Source organism: Labeo rohita, chromosome 10, assembly GCF_022985175.1.
Source record: "Labeo rohita strain BAU-BD-2019 chromosome 10, IGBB_LRoh.1.0, whole genome shotgun sequence".
NCBI lineage: Eukaryota > Metazoa > Chordata > Actinopteri > Cypriniformes > Cyprinidae > Labeo > Labeo rohita.
Window position 1 is genome coordinate 22832018 of NC_066878.1, and position 16480 is coordinate 22848497.

Sequence of the window (16480 nt, forward strand, 5' to 3'; positions counted from 1 at the left end):
TTTTAAAATGATTTAAAAATGGAAAAGGATTTAACATAGTGCAAGTAGTTCAGACGTAGCACAGTGCTCATTCAGTAAATGCACAGCTAAACAGATGAGTTTTGAGTCTAGATTTAAATGTAGATAGTGTTTTAGCACATTTGATCTCTTCTGGAAGCTGATTCCAACTGCAGGCAGCATAATAGCTAAAAGCGGATTCCCCTTGTTTTGTGTGAACCCTTGGTATTTCTAAATGACTCGATCCTAATGATCTGAGTGGTCTGTTAGGTTTATATTCAGTGAGCATATCTGCAGTGTATTTAGGTCCTAGGCAATTGAGTGATTTATAAATGAGTAAAAGTACTTTAAAATCAATTCTAAATATAACTGGAAGCCAGTGTAGGGACCTGAGGACTGGTGTGATATGCTCAGATTTTCTGGTTCTAGTCAGAATCCTGGCAGCAGCGTTCTGGACGAGCTCCAGCTGTCTAATGGTTTTCTTGGGAAGGCCAGTGAGGAGCCCATTACAATAATCCACCCTGCTTGTGATAAAGGCATGAACAAGTTTCTCCAAGTCTTGACTGGAAACAAAACATCTAATTCTTGCAATGTTTTTGAGATGATAGTATGCTGATTTATTTACTGCTTTGACATGACTACTGAAACTAAGGTCTGACTCCAGAATCACACCAAGATTCTTGACTTGGTTTTTAGTTGTTTGACCCCTAGAGTCAAGGTATGCATTCACCTTAAGAACTTCCTCTTTGCTTCCAAATGCAATGACTTCAGTTTTCCCCTTGTTTAACTGAAGGAAGTTCTGGCACATCCAACTGTTAATTTCATCAATGCATTGGCAGAGGGAATCAATGGGGCTGTAGTCATTTGGCGATAAGGCTAGGTAAATCTGGGTATCATCAGCATAGCGGTGATAGGCAATTTGGTTCTTTCTCATTATTTGACTTAGTGGGAGCATATACAGGCTAAACAAGAGCGGCGCTAGAATTGAGCCTTGAGGGACTCCACATGTCATGGACGTCCACTTAGACTGATGCTCTCCTATACTCACATAATAACCTCTCCCTTCTAAGTGTGACCTGAACCAACTGAGAGCCATCCCAGAAAGCCCGACCCAGTTTTCCAGTCTCTCTAGAAGAATGTTATGATCGACAGTGTCAAATTCAGCACTAAGATCTAGTAGTACCAGCACCGATATTTTGCCAGAATCAGAATTTAGGCGAATATCATTTATTATCTTAACAAGCGTCGTCTCTGTGCTGTGATGCGGTCGGAAACCAGATTGAAAATTGTCCAGGTATCCATCTGAGTTTAAGTAGTTGTTCAACTGATTGAAAACTACCTTTTACGAGAATTACGAGAAGAATAACAATGTGCAGTAAACTGTAAAACTATTTACACTACAAACCCGTACATTCATAAATAAGATAATACATTAAATTAAAATAATGTAGTAAGACACACACACCAGTTTGCAATATCAGGCAGCAAAATGAGCTGTTTTATTTGTACAGCTAAAATAGATGGATGCAGATGAGAGCGGAAGCCACTCCCATAAAATTTACAAATGGATGTGCCCGTTCTCCCACAACGGTAAAACTGTTTACACTACAAACCAGTGTGCTCATATTTAAGATAATACATTAAAATAATATGAGACACACCATTTTGCAATATCAAGCAGCAAAACGTGCTGTTTTGTACAGCTAAACAGCTCAATGTGGATGAGACCGGAAGCCAGACCCATAAAATGTACAAATAGCCACGCCCACTCTTAAGTGAAGAAAGAGGTAGAAAGCAATATATCAGCAAATTATTAACATGTCTATTTCTATTATATTACTCTCACGCAGCCCAGAACACTTAGAAGATGTAAAATAATTATTTTGCATAACTACCACACTCACCATTTATATGTTAATTTAAACAGATAAATGAAACTTAAAATACTCCTATTTACCATGTAATATTTCATTGCTTGTTCGAAATTGTTTATTTATATATTTGTTTGTCAGAAATCTACACGCTATCGATGTCTGTCATGATTCTTTAAGTGTAACTCCGCCCTCTCGCGTCAAGACATTTTCAGACCCTCCTCTCATTTCAACTTGTTCAAACTCTTTCAAAGGTTTATAGAAGAAGGATATGAGAGTTTCACCGGACTACAATGACTACTGGATCCAACCATGGACGATAATCAGTTACAGACCAGTTTCTCTGTAACTCTGATCTTTCTGAATGAAAACGACGTGAAGCAAGAGCTGCCGATTTCCAGTCAACACCAGGAACTTACACTTCAAGTCCACAGAGAGCTGGATGACATCTCTCTCAACATTAACAACGGTAAACAAAAATTATTTTACATGTCGAAGATATTTTGTATAGAACTACACAACCTCTTGACTTCATTTATCTGCCTTTGGAAAGAGATTAGTGAGAAATACTGGACTTGAATTCTTGAATATTGATTTTCTAATTGCAGAATATTTGTTTTTGGCAAATATGAGTATGTTTAGACACTGCTGAGATTGTTTCTGAAACTCTGAAAGAGTTTTGTAGTAACAGTTAGATTCATTATGCATAATTACTAAACCTATAGGAAGTACATGTTGTTAATTAATATCACTGAGTACTTATTTGAGTAATTACACTGTAACAACGGCACATTAAAATGAAGTGTGACTGGAAATCATCTGAACTCACTGTTGATCTCATTCGTAATTTGTCTTTCCTGGATCACTATGCTCTTTTTATTTCCATTTTTTTATCAGTCATTAGTTAGTGTGCCAATGTTTTTGCTCCTGTCTGAGAATATATGGAGTAAAGACAGTGAAGAACCACATGGAAGCATTTACATTGTAAATAAGGTCATTCCAAACATTTCTGCGCTGACTCTTTGTAGTGTCTTGTTTATTGGTTGAAGGGCAAATGAAGACTCTTTATTCAGGTGTGCCACACATTTCCTCGGGTCTCATTGTGTGGTCCGGCCGCACTGACAGATCGCTAGATTTACGGCTCCGCTGTTCATTCTCCATGAGCGGTGAGGCTGTTTTGCTGCTTGAGCTCTAGCATCGCCTGTCCCGGACTCTGTTTTCTTTGACATGGTACACTGGGCCTGGCCGCCAGCGCTTTCTGCCTCCTGGTGCACAAAATCAGATAGCACCGTTCTGCTGTTTTTCTGCATCCCGTGTACCACACATAGCAGGATACAGTCATTTCTGATGCCAGCATATGGCTGAAAAACTCATCTGGAACCTATATGTCTTTATTTTTCTGAAGAGCACAAAAGGAGATGTTTGACAAAATGTTCATGCTTCTCTTTTCTTTATTAAAAACACTTAGGCTGTTAAGCTTGAAAACAATTAGTCCTTATTCATTGAAAATCTTGCTCACCAAAGGATCCTCTGCAGTGAATGGGTGCCGTCAGAACAATCCAGTCCAAACAGCTGATAAAAACATCACAATAATCCACAAGTAATCCACACCACTCAAGTCTATTAGTAAATGTCTTGTGAAGTGAAAAGTTGTGTGTCGGTAGGAAACAAATCCATCATTAACCCTTGTGTGACCTTTTGGACATTTTTGTCCATTTCAGTTTTTTATTTTTTTTATTTATCTATCATTTTGCCTGTTATTGCCAGATGCATAAATTTTGTGTATTTTTATTGGAATTTTACTATTTCACCTCCATTTCCTTTAATATATCTATTTTGCACTAGGTACACAAAATAGTTCCTCTCAGGACCTTAAGGACAAAAATGTCCCCATTGAAACTTATTAAAACTATTTTTAATCGCAGTGCCATTTAACTGTAAAATTATGCAATTTTTGTTAATAGACTTTCATTCTGTTGGCAAGGCTTCAGAATTAAATTTTTAATTTTTTTTTTTACCAGATGGTGCCTTTTTTTGGATTTGGCTAATAAAGCAAATACTCACTTAATTTCTTTTTTCTGCTTCTGCTGAGTTAACTTTTTCTACAATAATTTGCCATGGGTCTTCTTTAAAATGAGATTTTTGTCCACTAAGGACCTATGTGTAACTTTTTTTTATTGATGCACAAGGGTTAAGAGGCTGTTTACTTCAAACTGTTGCTTCTTACCAAAATATGAGTCCTTAATAATGTTTTCTCCAGTGAAAAAGTCCATCTCCTGTTGTCTCTCACATCAAAATCCACCCACATATGTGACTGGATCACAAAACTAGTCATAAGGGTCAATTTTTCAAAATTGAGATTTAAAGCTGAATAAATACGCTTTCTATTGATGTATGGTTTGTTAGGATAGGACAATATTTGTTTGAGATACAACTATTTGAAAATCTGGAATCTGAGGGTGCAAAAAAATCTAAATATTGAGAAAATCACCTTTAAAGTTGTCCAAATTAAGTTCTTAACAATGCATATTAATAATCAAAAATTACGTTTTCATATATTTACAGTAGGAATTTTGCAAAATATATTCATGGAACATGATCTTTGCTTAATTTCCTAATGATTTTTGCCATAAAAGAAAAATTAATAATTTTGACACATACAATAATGTATTGTTGGCTATTGCTACAAATATACCCCAGTGACTTAAGACTGGTTTTGTGGTCCAGGGTCACATATTTGTTTAGAGCCGTTTTGGACTGTTTTTGTTTTAAACGGTGCTTGATCTGTGCATGTTTCTCTCCTAATTCAGACCTTCTCCCTGGATAAAGCAATACTGTAGATTGATGACTGGTATTTTTAGTTTTCACTGCAAAAAATGCTTTTCTTAGATTTTTTGTCTTGTTTTCAGCCAAAATATCAAAAAATTCTTAAATCAAGAAGGATTTTTTAGACAAGTAAAAATCTTTGTCTTGTTTTCAGAAATACAAGGAGTTTTTGCTTAAAAAAAGCACAGTATTGGACCAATGGGCTAAGCAAAATAATCTTGTTTTTGGCTTGAAATAAGACTATTTTGCTTACCCCATTGGAAGATTAATTTGCTTGTTCTAAGCAAAAACTCACTTCATTTTGACTTGTTTTTTTCTGTAAACAAGACAATAATTCCTACTTGTCTAGAAAATCCTTCTTGATTTAAAATTTTTAGAGATTTTGGCTGGAAAGTAAGAAAAGCATTTTTTTACCACTCATCGGTCTACAGTATTGCTTCTGAATTTTTTTATCTAAAAATACTTAATTCAAGAAGGATTTTCTAGACAAGTAAAAAAATTAGTCTTATTTAAAAAAAAAAAGTCAAAATTAAGTGATCATCTGATTATTTTGCTAGTTCTAAGTTTGACTTGTTTTTTTTTCTGAAAACAAGACAATAATTTCTACTTCTCTAGAAAATCCTTATTGATTTAAGAATCTTTTGATATTTTGGCTGGAAACAAGACAAAAAAAATCTAAGTAAGAAAAGCATTTTTTACAGTGTTGAAGTTAATATAATTTGCAATGCGATTTCAAAAGGGGAGAACAGCGTTTATTTGAAACAGAAAGCTTTTGTAAAATTGTCTTTACTGTTGCTTTTGAGCTATTTAATCAGTTTAATAAATTTCCTTTAGAAAATGATGCTGAAACACCATTAATTGCAATCGATCGTGACATCCTAAGTCTGAATATGCAGACATGCAAATGAGATTTGAGAGTTGCAACAGAAAGCATGATTTTTAGTGAACAGCGATGAACTATTGGATCACGTATGCCTTGAGTTTAATAAACTACTTTTTGTACTGTTTGGATCTTGACAATATAAATCACCATCCACTTTAATTTGACGTGATAGAGCTTCGTGAACATTTTGATGACAGCAGTTTTTTTTAATCATCATTCATATGCCTGTCTGTTCTTCTGCTTTCAGATGCTGGTGTTTGTGTTTTTAAGTTCTCCATCACGAGGGACACAGAGTGCTGTCGGGTGGCCACCCGCTCATTCCTCATCACTCTGGGCTGTTTCAGCGTCATCATGCGCTTCAGCACGCAGTCAGGTTAGTTATCTGCACTTATCCAGACTTTTCTTCACTCTTTCCCTCAAAATTGGCCTATTTAAGTCAGATTTTTGACTGACCGATCTTCAGAAATGCACAGAAATGTATCAATCTCATGTGACAATTATGCCTTTTAGCAGATGCCAAAAGTCGCTTCAAACTGTCATTACGTCTCGTAGGATTGTTAATTCTTTATTGCGGTATAATTTGGTTAATATTTTGATAGTATTACTAATCCAAGATCAAAGTATGGAATATTTTGGTCTTTTTCCTCTGAGAAACATTACGTTTTTCCAGCACATCTGTTGTGCATCTGTATTTAACGGCTCGGGGAGATTTTGGATACATCCACTGGTAACTGAATCAAACATGCTAGAAAAATCACAAATGGCAAATCCTGTGGAGACACGCTCAACATCTCACTCTTTATATAGAGGAAATGATCCAAAAGCTCTAAACTGTCCATGTTATTTAATATCTAATATCTAACATTTTAAATCCATAACAAATGGATTCACCTTATTTAAATCTCTTTACATTTGGCAGTGCCTCTAAATATTGTAATATGATTTATACTAATAATACGCTTATACTGACAACACTGAACTATATTTTCATGAAGGTTAATGTTGTTTTTTTATATATGTGTATGCGTTTTTAACATTTCAAGTTAAATGAGCAAACTTAGCACTGATGTGTGACCCAGGACCACAAAACCAGTCATAAGGGTCAATTTTTTGAGGCTGTATATCAATAAATAAGCTTTCCATTGATGTATGGTTTGTTATGACAGGACAATATCTGGCTGAGATACAATTCAAAAATCTGGGCCCGTATTCACAAAACATTTTATCTTACCACTAAAAGCTCTCCTTAATAGCAGTAAGAGTTTTCTCTCGAAACATATTCACAAAGCATGCTCAGACAAACTTTTACTAAGGAATAGAGAGACGTCTTAAGCTAAGAGTAAGTTTTTTCGGGTGTGCTATTAGTATACTTCTTTTAAAGCAAAATAGGAAAGTATACTTTTAGTCTACTTTTTTATGTACTTCTCAGAAATATATTTAAAATTATACTTAAGTATACCTGACTTGTACTCAGAAAAGTCTAAATATATTTGAGCTGTACTTGATGAAGAGGTAATAATGACTGTCAAGCTTTGGGGTGTTGATCGACTCCATCTACGTTTTGATTCTCATTCTGAATCCAGTTCATAGTCTTGTTTTCAGCTTTTTGTTGTGTCTTTACTTTTTTTATTTATGAAACTTACCCACATGCATTTTTTTTATGAAAAAAAAGAATGCATGAAGCTAGAATAAAATGTTTTTTGTTTACCCTGTTCTTTCTTTTGATGTTTTGTATGTTCAGATATTTATATAACAAAATATATACAAATTAATTTAAATTAAAAATGTACTAAACTAGTAGTTTACTGAGACTATACTTTAAAGTGTACTAAAAAATGCTACTCCAAGTATTTAATTAGCAAACTATCAGTATACCTGTAAGCTCACTTTTAGTATAGTTGCAGTACAAACTAAAACACAGATGTAAACTAGTTGTGTACTCAAAGTTTACTACTGTTATACTTAAAGTATACTTTTATATACTAGAAAGTGGGCCAATTTAGTCCCAAGGAGTATTGAAATAGTACACTTAAAAGTATACTACTAGCACACTCATATTTGTATACTTACTACATAAAGTATACTAAAAATATACTTGAACTTTACTTAAGTATACTTAATAAAAAAATGTTCACAGAAATATTGTAGAGAGCATGTATACTTAAGTAAAGTTCAAGTATATTATTAAGCATACTTTAGTATACTGTAGTAAGTATATAAATATCAGTTTAGTAGTAGTATACTTGCAAGTGTACTATTTCAATACTCCCTGGGACTAAATTGGCCCACTTTCTTGTATATAAAAGTAAGTAAGTATACTTTTAAGTATACTTTAAGTATAACAGTAGTAAACTTTGAGTACACAACCAGTTTTAATCTATGTTTTAGTTTGTACTGCAACTATACTAAAAGTGAACTTATAGGTATACTGAAAGTTTACTAATTAAATACTTGTAGCATTTTTAGTACATTTTGAAGTCTCAGTAAACTACTAGTTTAGTAGTTTTATACTGCAAGTATACTAGTAAGTTTTTGAAGTGAACTTCACATCATACTTGAAGTATACTACTATGTCCCTATAGGTATTAATTTGTATAGATTTTGTTTTATGAATACCTAAATGCAAAATATCAAAAGAAAGATCAGGGTATCTGCTTGTAAACAAAAAATATTTTATTCTAGTCTCATGCATTCTTTTTCATAAACACCTGAATGCGTATAAGTTTCATAAATGATAATAAAAAAGAAATAAACAACATTTTGAACAAAAAGATGAAAGAAGACTATCCGCTGGATTCAGAGTGATAATCAAAACGTAGATGGAGTCGATCAACACCCCAGATCTTGACAGTCATTATTACCTCATCATGGGTCACATTTTATTCCATAACGTTCCACATGCTGTTTTATGACTTTATGACTTTTATGATTGTGTTAAAAACGTGGGGAATCATCTGTTGTTTTGGTTTCTTCTTCGCTTGTATTTTGCAAATTCTGTACAGAAGATGTGTAATAGCGCCCAGATTCTCTGAGAACAATACTGCTCAAATATATTTGGACTTTTTTTAAGTATAAGTCAAGTATACTTAAATGGCATTTTAAGTATATTTCTGAGATGTATATAAAATGTAGACTAAAAGTATAGTTTCCTATTTTCCAGTTTAAAAGAAGTATACTAACAGCACACTTGAATAAACTTCTTTTTCACAAGGGTAATCAAACAAATATATGTTTAGCCAATTGTCAGCCTCTTACATGTGTGCTTCTCGTAACAATTAGCGGATATGCATATAAACAGCACCTTAATTAACAGAGTAGAATAATCATGGCTGACAGCAAGACATGCAAACGTAAAAGAAAACCAAACTGGTTGCAAGAACAGCTGTTACTTCTTGCCCAACTTTGGAGTTGGGATAACCTACAAAACCAAAAAAGATGTGTGGAAAAACGTGTGCAAATAAATGCAGTGTGTTTCTAAAATGTTTACGCTCTGAGGCAGATTGCCGACAACAGCCATTTTTGTCCTGTTGAAAAAAAACAATAGAAACATCACAGAATTTGTCATGGTTTTACTGGTTATAATGGGAATTGTACTGGATTTAATGTAATGGTGCCTGTTGGTCTCTACTGGTAATTGGTCGCCTTTTATTGTTGGCTTGTTACAACCACTAAATCTTAATGGAACATGTCCCAAAACACACTACAGCAAACCGTTTTTTAATGGTTAAAAGGTGATGTATTGTAATGTTTGTAATGGTATTTGAAACGTTCTTAGTGACTTAAGAGTCCTCTTCACTACTCCTAACGTTTCACAGCTTTAGGAGCTAGTTTTAGCACAAAAATGCTTTGTGAAATACTTTTAGAGCAAAAATTTAGGAGTCCTCAATTTAGTATTGTCACACCCTTTATGTTTTATGATTTTCTCCTGAATCGACAAGTTCTGAAAAACTTTTAAACTTAAGATGTTTTGTGAATATGAGCCCTGGAATCTGAGGGTGCAAAAAAAATCTAAATATTGGGAAAATCGTCTTTAACAAAAAACTTTGTCCAAACGAAGTTCTTAACAATGCATATTACTAATCAAAAAATAAGTTTTGATATATTTACAGTAGGAAATTTACATGGAACGTGGTCTTTACTTAATATCCTAATGATTTTTGGCATATAAGAAAAATTGATGATTTTGTATTTCTACAAATGCTACTTATGACTGGTTTTTGTGGTTCACATATGTTTTGATCCAACATAAACTAACAGAGAACAATAGTATATTTATATATTTAGATATTATAAATATACTATTGTATAAAATGTGCATGTTTTCCATGAAATACTGTATTTGATGCATCAGTCTTTTATAGAGCTCATACCTAAGGAGGGAAAAAAAAGTAAAATGATGTTTAAATGCCTCGTTTTATGCTTAAAGATCTGTTTGATTAATGCAATGCAATACAATGATGACTGAGAGATGAACGAACTAATGTTGCTCAAAAGATCCCGAGGATCAGATTTGAGACTCACTGATATTTCTAAAAAATGATGTCTGGATAATCAAGTAAAGCTAAGCTGCTTCAGTCCAGCAAATGTTCATATTTAAATATTACTAAGTTATTCTTATGTTTACTTTAAAAACATCAGGAAAGATTTCACAGTGAAAATACACGTGAAGCACAAACTGAAAGTGGACATTTTTAAAATAATACTAAAAGGCCTTTAACTTGGTAAAAAATGATAAACTACCAATCAGACTACAGAAGGCTGGTAGAAGATTGTGTACACTTTGTTGACAATTTACAGGCTGTAGAAACCTGCTTATCAAACTGTTTTGGATTGCTATTGTCCTTATATTATTGTGAAGATGACTGAATTCTGCACAGAGTTTCAGGTCTTCCACAAAATGCTGTGCTCATGGCACGAGCTCAGGAGAGATCAGTCTGTGTTTCAGCAGAGGACAGACGATTCATCTGCACTGCAGTACTTCCAGGTAAAGTGGAGAATTATTCAGTTCCTGTGTTTCTAAAACATTATTTACTTCTGTAAGCAATGTGAGACATGTTTAGTTTTCTCTCAGTTCTATGGCTGTCTGTCCCAGCAGCAGAACATGCTTCAGGACTTTCTCCGGACTGCAACCTACCAAAAAGCCATTTTGCTCAATGACGTTGACTTCAAAGATAAAGTATGTGTTTATGTTCTTCACCCAGATAGTTTATTCCGATTCACCTGATCAAATTACATCATCAAACACAGGAAACTTTACCCTGCTTGTTTTTGAAGGTGTACTCGCATATTTTATGTTGTTGTTGGCCAATATCGGTTTGGTCTTGAACTTACACTGACCAAAATTTCACAATATGAGTAATGTATTACATTATTACAATTTCGTACATTTTACAATTGCTAGGACTAGGGGTCGAGTGGTATATGTTTTTCAGGGCCGATGCCGACACCGATTATTACAGATAAAGTAGACCGACAACCAATATATACACCGCCGCTCAAACGTTTGGGATCAGTAAGATTTTGAATGGTTTTTTAAAGACGTTTCTTATGCTCATCAAGGCTGCATTTATTTGATGAAAAATACGGAAAAAAACAGTAATATTGCAAAATGTTATTACGATATAAAATAATGGTTTTTATTTTAATTTAAGATATAATTTATTCCTGTGATGCAAAGCTGAATTTTCATCAGCTGTTACTCCAGTCTTAAGTCTCACATGATCCTTCAGAAATCATTTTAATATGCTGATTTATTATTAGAATTATCAATGTTGAAACCAGTTTGCTTCTAAATATTTTTTTGGAACCTGTGATTCTTTTTTTTTCAGCATTCTTTGATCAATAAAATGTTAAAAAGAACAGCATTTATTTAAAATAGAAAGGTTTTCTAACAATATACACTACTGTTCAAAATTGTAGGATCAGTACATTTTTATTCTTTCTTTTTTTGAAAGAAATTAATATGTTTATTCACAAAGGATGTGTTAAATTAATAAAAAGTGATAGCATAGATTTACATTGTTAGAAAAGATTTATATTTTGACTAAATGCTGTTCTTTTTAACTTGTTATTCATCAAAGAATCCTGAAAAAAAGAATCACTGGTTCCAAAAAAATATTTAGAAGCACAACTGGTTTCAACATTGATCATTCTAATAATAAATCAGCATATTAGAATGATTTCTGAAGGATCATGGGACACTTAAGACTGGAGTAACAGCTGAAGATGAAAATTCAGCTTTGCATCACAGGAATAAATTATATTTTAAAGTATATTAAAATAAAAAAAACATTATTTTATATTGTAATTACATTTTGCAATATTACTGGGTTTTTTTTTTTTTTTTTTTTTTTTTTATCAAATAAATGCAGTCCTGATGAGCATAATAAACTTTCTTAAAAAAACATTACAAGTCTTACTGATCCCAAACTTTTGAGTGGCAGTGTATGTCTGGTATGAAAATTAAAATTAATGTCAAAAGAATAACAATGTCACGAATCTGGTCAGTGTCCCGTTGTCCGCTCACCACCAGATGTCACTCTCACCTCACCTACACACCCTGGTTTTCTCGTTTTCGTCTGTCTAGCCGCCTGCCTTGTGGATTATCGCTCTTGTTGATTGGATTATTCTCTACGTTTTGCCTGTATTATTCCCGTTTGCTCACATCTGTTACAAGGAGTGAATGATGAGAGGTGAGCGGATCCATGTGCGAGCTTTTATTAATTGGACGTGACAAAGACATGGTCGTACAGGCAGAGTCCAACAGGAGCAAACGGGAATAATACAGGCAAAACGTAGAGAATAATCCAATCAACAAGAGCGATAATCCACAAGGCAGGCGGCTAGACTGACGAAAACGAGAAAACCAGGCGGGAGATCAAAACTAGGAACTAGGAAACCAGAGAAACGCTAAACAAAGGGTAAACACTAACAATACAACAATTCAACAATCCGTGAAGTGCACTGGGAAGGACCGGGGCTTTTATACTGTCTCTGATTGGACGCGGGTGAAGAGCAATGGCTGATGGGGAATGTAGTCTGGGGTGTAGTGCAACAGTCAGAGTGTGTAGGTGAGGTGAGAGTGACATCTGGTGGTGAGCGGACAACGGGACACCGACCAGATTCGTGACAAACAAGGTCTGACAATAAAAAAAATTCTTTAAATGGTTTTAAATGATTGGTTTTGAAAATGACCGATACCGATAACCGTAGAAGTGCTTAATATCGGTGCCGATAATCGTTCGTCCCCTACCTAGGACACATTTCTCAATATTTCAGTTACTTTTTAAAAACTTTTTTTCACACAGTTCTCCTTACCAATAATAGTAATTTCACATGCAAAATGCACTAAAAGGCTTTGTCCATTAAATAAAGTCTTGGTGAAATATGAAAGAGACTGCGTTTATTGTTTATTTTCTTAATTTTCTGTAGTACCTCAACTGATGACTTTACTTCACGGCATGCATTCATGTGTTTGTAGGTGGTTCTGGATGTGGGCTGTGGAACAGGGATATTGTCCTTCTTTGCCATCCAGGCCGGGGCTAAGAAAGTGTACGCGGTGGAGGCCAGTTCTGTGGCCAAATATGCAGAAGTACACACAATCCTATTTATGATTCATTTACTCACCCTCGTGTTATTTCAAACCAAGTTACTTGCTGGAACATGAAAGATGCTCTGTGTGTTTAGCAGAAGGTTCACACTGCGGTTTTCCATGCACTGACAATGGATTAGAAGTATTATAAAAATAGTCTGTGTGACACATGCACTGTAGTGCAAGTCTTCTAAAGTCATATGATATCTTTGTGTGGGGAACAGACTCAAATGTAAATGTCATATTCAAATGTCAGCTATGAGACCCATGAAAACCATTTAGTGGCATTGATGTGACAGATCTTCATGCGTATTTGAATATGTACAAATGAAAAGAGATTTGAGTGTTTTTACAAAGGTGCAATTTTTGGGTTTGGCTCAAATTTGGGTCTGTTAATCACACAGATGTTGTAAGATTTAAGATGAGTTGCATGACACACAGTCGGCATCTTCATATCTCTTTTTACAGCATCTTTTCCCATACACTTTATTGTAAGAAAAAGAGCAAATGCACATTCTGCAAAATGTCTTTTTTGGGGTTTTATGGAGGAATCAAAAATATATGGTTTGGAACGATATGGTGGGTAAGATGAGTAGGGGAGCGCGGGGCACAACCTAACACTTTCTAATTTTTCACTTTGTGTAAATCCATGTGGGGTTTAGAGTATCATTTTTTTATCCACATTATTTTCACACTTGTCTAGTACAAATATGTTGCTTTGTTTCATAATTACAGTGTATACGTTTTTCGTTATTTACCTCAAAAGAAAGGAAGTGAAAAGTGACAACATGCCCCATAGGTGGGGTATATTGTAACATGTGAGGGGCACGTTGTAACATGACCATATGACAGCTTAAAATGCTATCTGATCGAATGAAAAAAAATATACACACGACAAACTAAAATATTTTGTCAATAAAAGGATTAACTTTTTCAAATAAAAAAATGGTGTTTTTTAAAAATTAAAAATAATCACATTTTTGAGTTTCACAATGAACACATCGCAGCCATGCGCTGGACGGCCCTGATTGCAAAACAGATATACAGTACAGTTAAAAACAATGTGCGCAAATAGATGAAACACATTCAGACATTCAGAAAAACACTCCCCTCCCTCCAAACACAGCTCTCATAGAACACAACACACATAAATGAGCCAAAATGCTTTACATTTCTTGAAATAATAATTTCTCAACATTAAACATTGATTGTCAGTCTTTATTCACCTGTTTATTGTGGTTTCTTATTAAAATCCATAAAAGTAAATAATGAAAATTACATGGCTAATGTCATAAAATAGCATAGTTTAATAATAGCGGGGCAGATTGTAACGCAGTGTTACAATGTTCCCCATCAGTGCAAATGGAATTTAAAAACTTTTTTTTTTTTTTTTTTTTTTTTTTTTTTTACAACTAACCCCATGTTAGTTTGTTCCCCCGTGCTCCCCTAAATCAAGAACTCCCATTTTTAAATTAATTAAAATCATATTATTGGAAATTCTGATTCTGATCATATGTGAGTAAATATGTGCACTTTAAAAAATAGGGGCCAATACACTATTTTAATGTTAAGAATTATACACGCACACACATATACATATATATATTAAGGATTAAAGGAAATATCCATAAAAACAGAAAATACACTGGCAAAAAAAGTACCAGTACCTTTCCCTTTTTACTGTGGATTTTTGCTTACTTATAGTGTGGCAATTAAGGGAATAGTTCACTCAAAAATGAAAATTAGTGGAAAATGTCTTCACCCTCAGGCCATTTAAGATGTAGATGAGTTTGTTTCTTCATCAGAGTTAGAGAAATGTTGCATTGCATCACTTGCTCACCAGTGGATCCTCTGCAGTGAATGGGTGCCGTCAGAATGAGCGTCCAAACAGCTGATAAAAACATCACAATAATCCACAAGTAATCCACACCACTCCAGTCCATCAGTTAACATCTTGAGAAGACAAAAACTGTTTATAAGAAACTAATTTATAATTAAGATGTTTTTAGCTTTAAACTGTCACTTTTTACCAAAATGTGAGTCCATAATTCATAATAACGCTTCCTTCAGTCCATCTCCTGTTGTCCTCTCACATCTAAATCCACCCACGTTTGTTTAGAGCTTTTTTAAAATTGTAAACAGTGCTTGATCTGTGCAGATTTCTCTCCTGATTCAGCTAAAACAGCTTTTTCACTGGAGAAAGCAATAGTATTGATAGAGGACTCGTATTTTAGCAAGAACCAACAGTTTAAAGTTGGACTGGAGTGGTGTGGATTACTTGTGGATTATTGTGATTTTTTTATCAGCTGTTTGGACTCTCATTCTGACGGCACCCATTCACTGCAGAGGATCCACTGCTGAGCAAGTAATGCAATGCTACATTTCTCTTACTCTGTTCATTTGTTCAGCTCTTGAGGGTGAAGACATTTTCAGCAAATTACCATGGGTGAACTATTCCTGTAAGAAATAGTAAACCTATTACAAAGAGCTTCCAGTGCACAGTGAGGACATATGTATTTCTTGGCCCACTTTTGGATGTGCTAGGATGATAAATCACTTATCACTATCTGTGCTGTCACACCCATTTGGCTTGAAGTTCAGGGCTATGGGTTTGGTGGAAAAATACCCAGGCCGAGACAACTTTTCTGGAACATTTTCACAGGGCAACACCTTCAAGAGGTCCTTCAAAAGGATCTTTCCTGCATGTCTGGAATGCATGACATTCTGGCTGCTAAATGACTTGAAGACAGATTTGGGCCGGAAACTCACGTAGTGGGCGAGGACACGTGTTTTCATGGATAAAGGCTGCTTTCTTAACAGTGCTAATAGCTCTCTTTTTCTCATTTAGCGGAAGCTCTTGTTACTCTTGTAGTATTTTGTAGACTACTGCCATATGTGTTTGTGTTTCTATTGCCACATCTGAATTATACAATCAAAGTTCCAAACATAACACATATTTCATTTAACTGTTCATCTCTAAATGGGTTTCTTTGTTTAGAAAAGGAGATTACAAATGATTTTTTAATGTATTATTTTGCAAGGGTAATAATCAGACCTGTATTTTTAACTGCTTGCAAGGAATTTCCCATTTACAGTTTAATTTTAAACATACTAAATTGCAACTTTATAATTACAAATATATTGATTCTTAATACTGTGTTCTTACCTGTGTTTTTTTGTTTAGTGATAGTTGTTCACGAGTCCCTTGTTTGTCCTGCCTGCTGTTCTTCAGAAAAATCCTTCAGGTCCCACAACTTCTTTGGTTTTTCAGCATTCAGCATTGTGTATCTTTTCCAAAAATGACTGTATGAT

At 34.4% G+C, this 16480-nt stretch overlaps 1 protein-coding gene across 7 annotated transcripts in view; it reads left to right on the plus strand.

Annotated features, from left to right (window-relative positions):
* The window catches only part of carm1l (coactivator-associated arginine methyltransferase 1, like), a 35008-nt gene that overhangs the window by 5964 nt on the left and 12564 nt on the right, over positions 1 to 16480 (plus strand). For 3 of the 7 annotated variants that reach the window (XM_051120543.1, XM_051120549.1, XM_051120545.1), the window contains exons 2-6: positions 2123 to 2337; positions 5825 to 5950; positions 10455 to 10561; positions 10649 to 10753; positions 13058 to 13168. In XM_051120543.1, coding sequence (XP_050976500.1) covers positions 2181 to 2337; positions 5825 to 5950; positions 10455 to 10561; positions 10649 to 10753; positions 13058 to 13168 — 606 coding nt within the window. In that variant the 5' untranslated portion in view covers positions 2123 to 2180. Of the gene's footprint in view, positions 1 to 2060; positions 2338 to 5824; positions 5951 to 10454; positions 10562 to 10648; positions 10754 to 13057; positions 13169 to 16480 lie in introns of those variants that run through there. The other 4 variants (XM_051120546.1, XM_051120548.1, XM_051120547.1 and 1 more) reach the window with 3 other exon arrangements.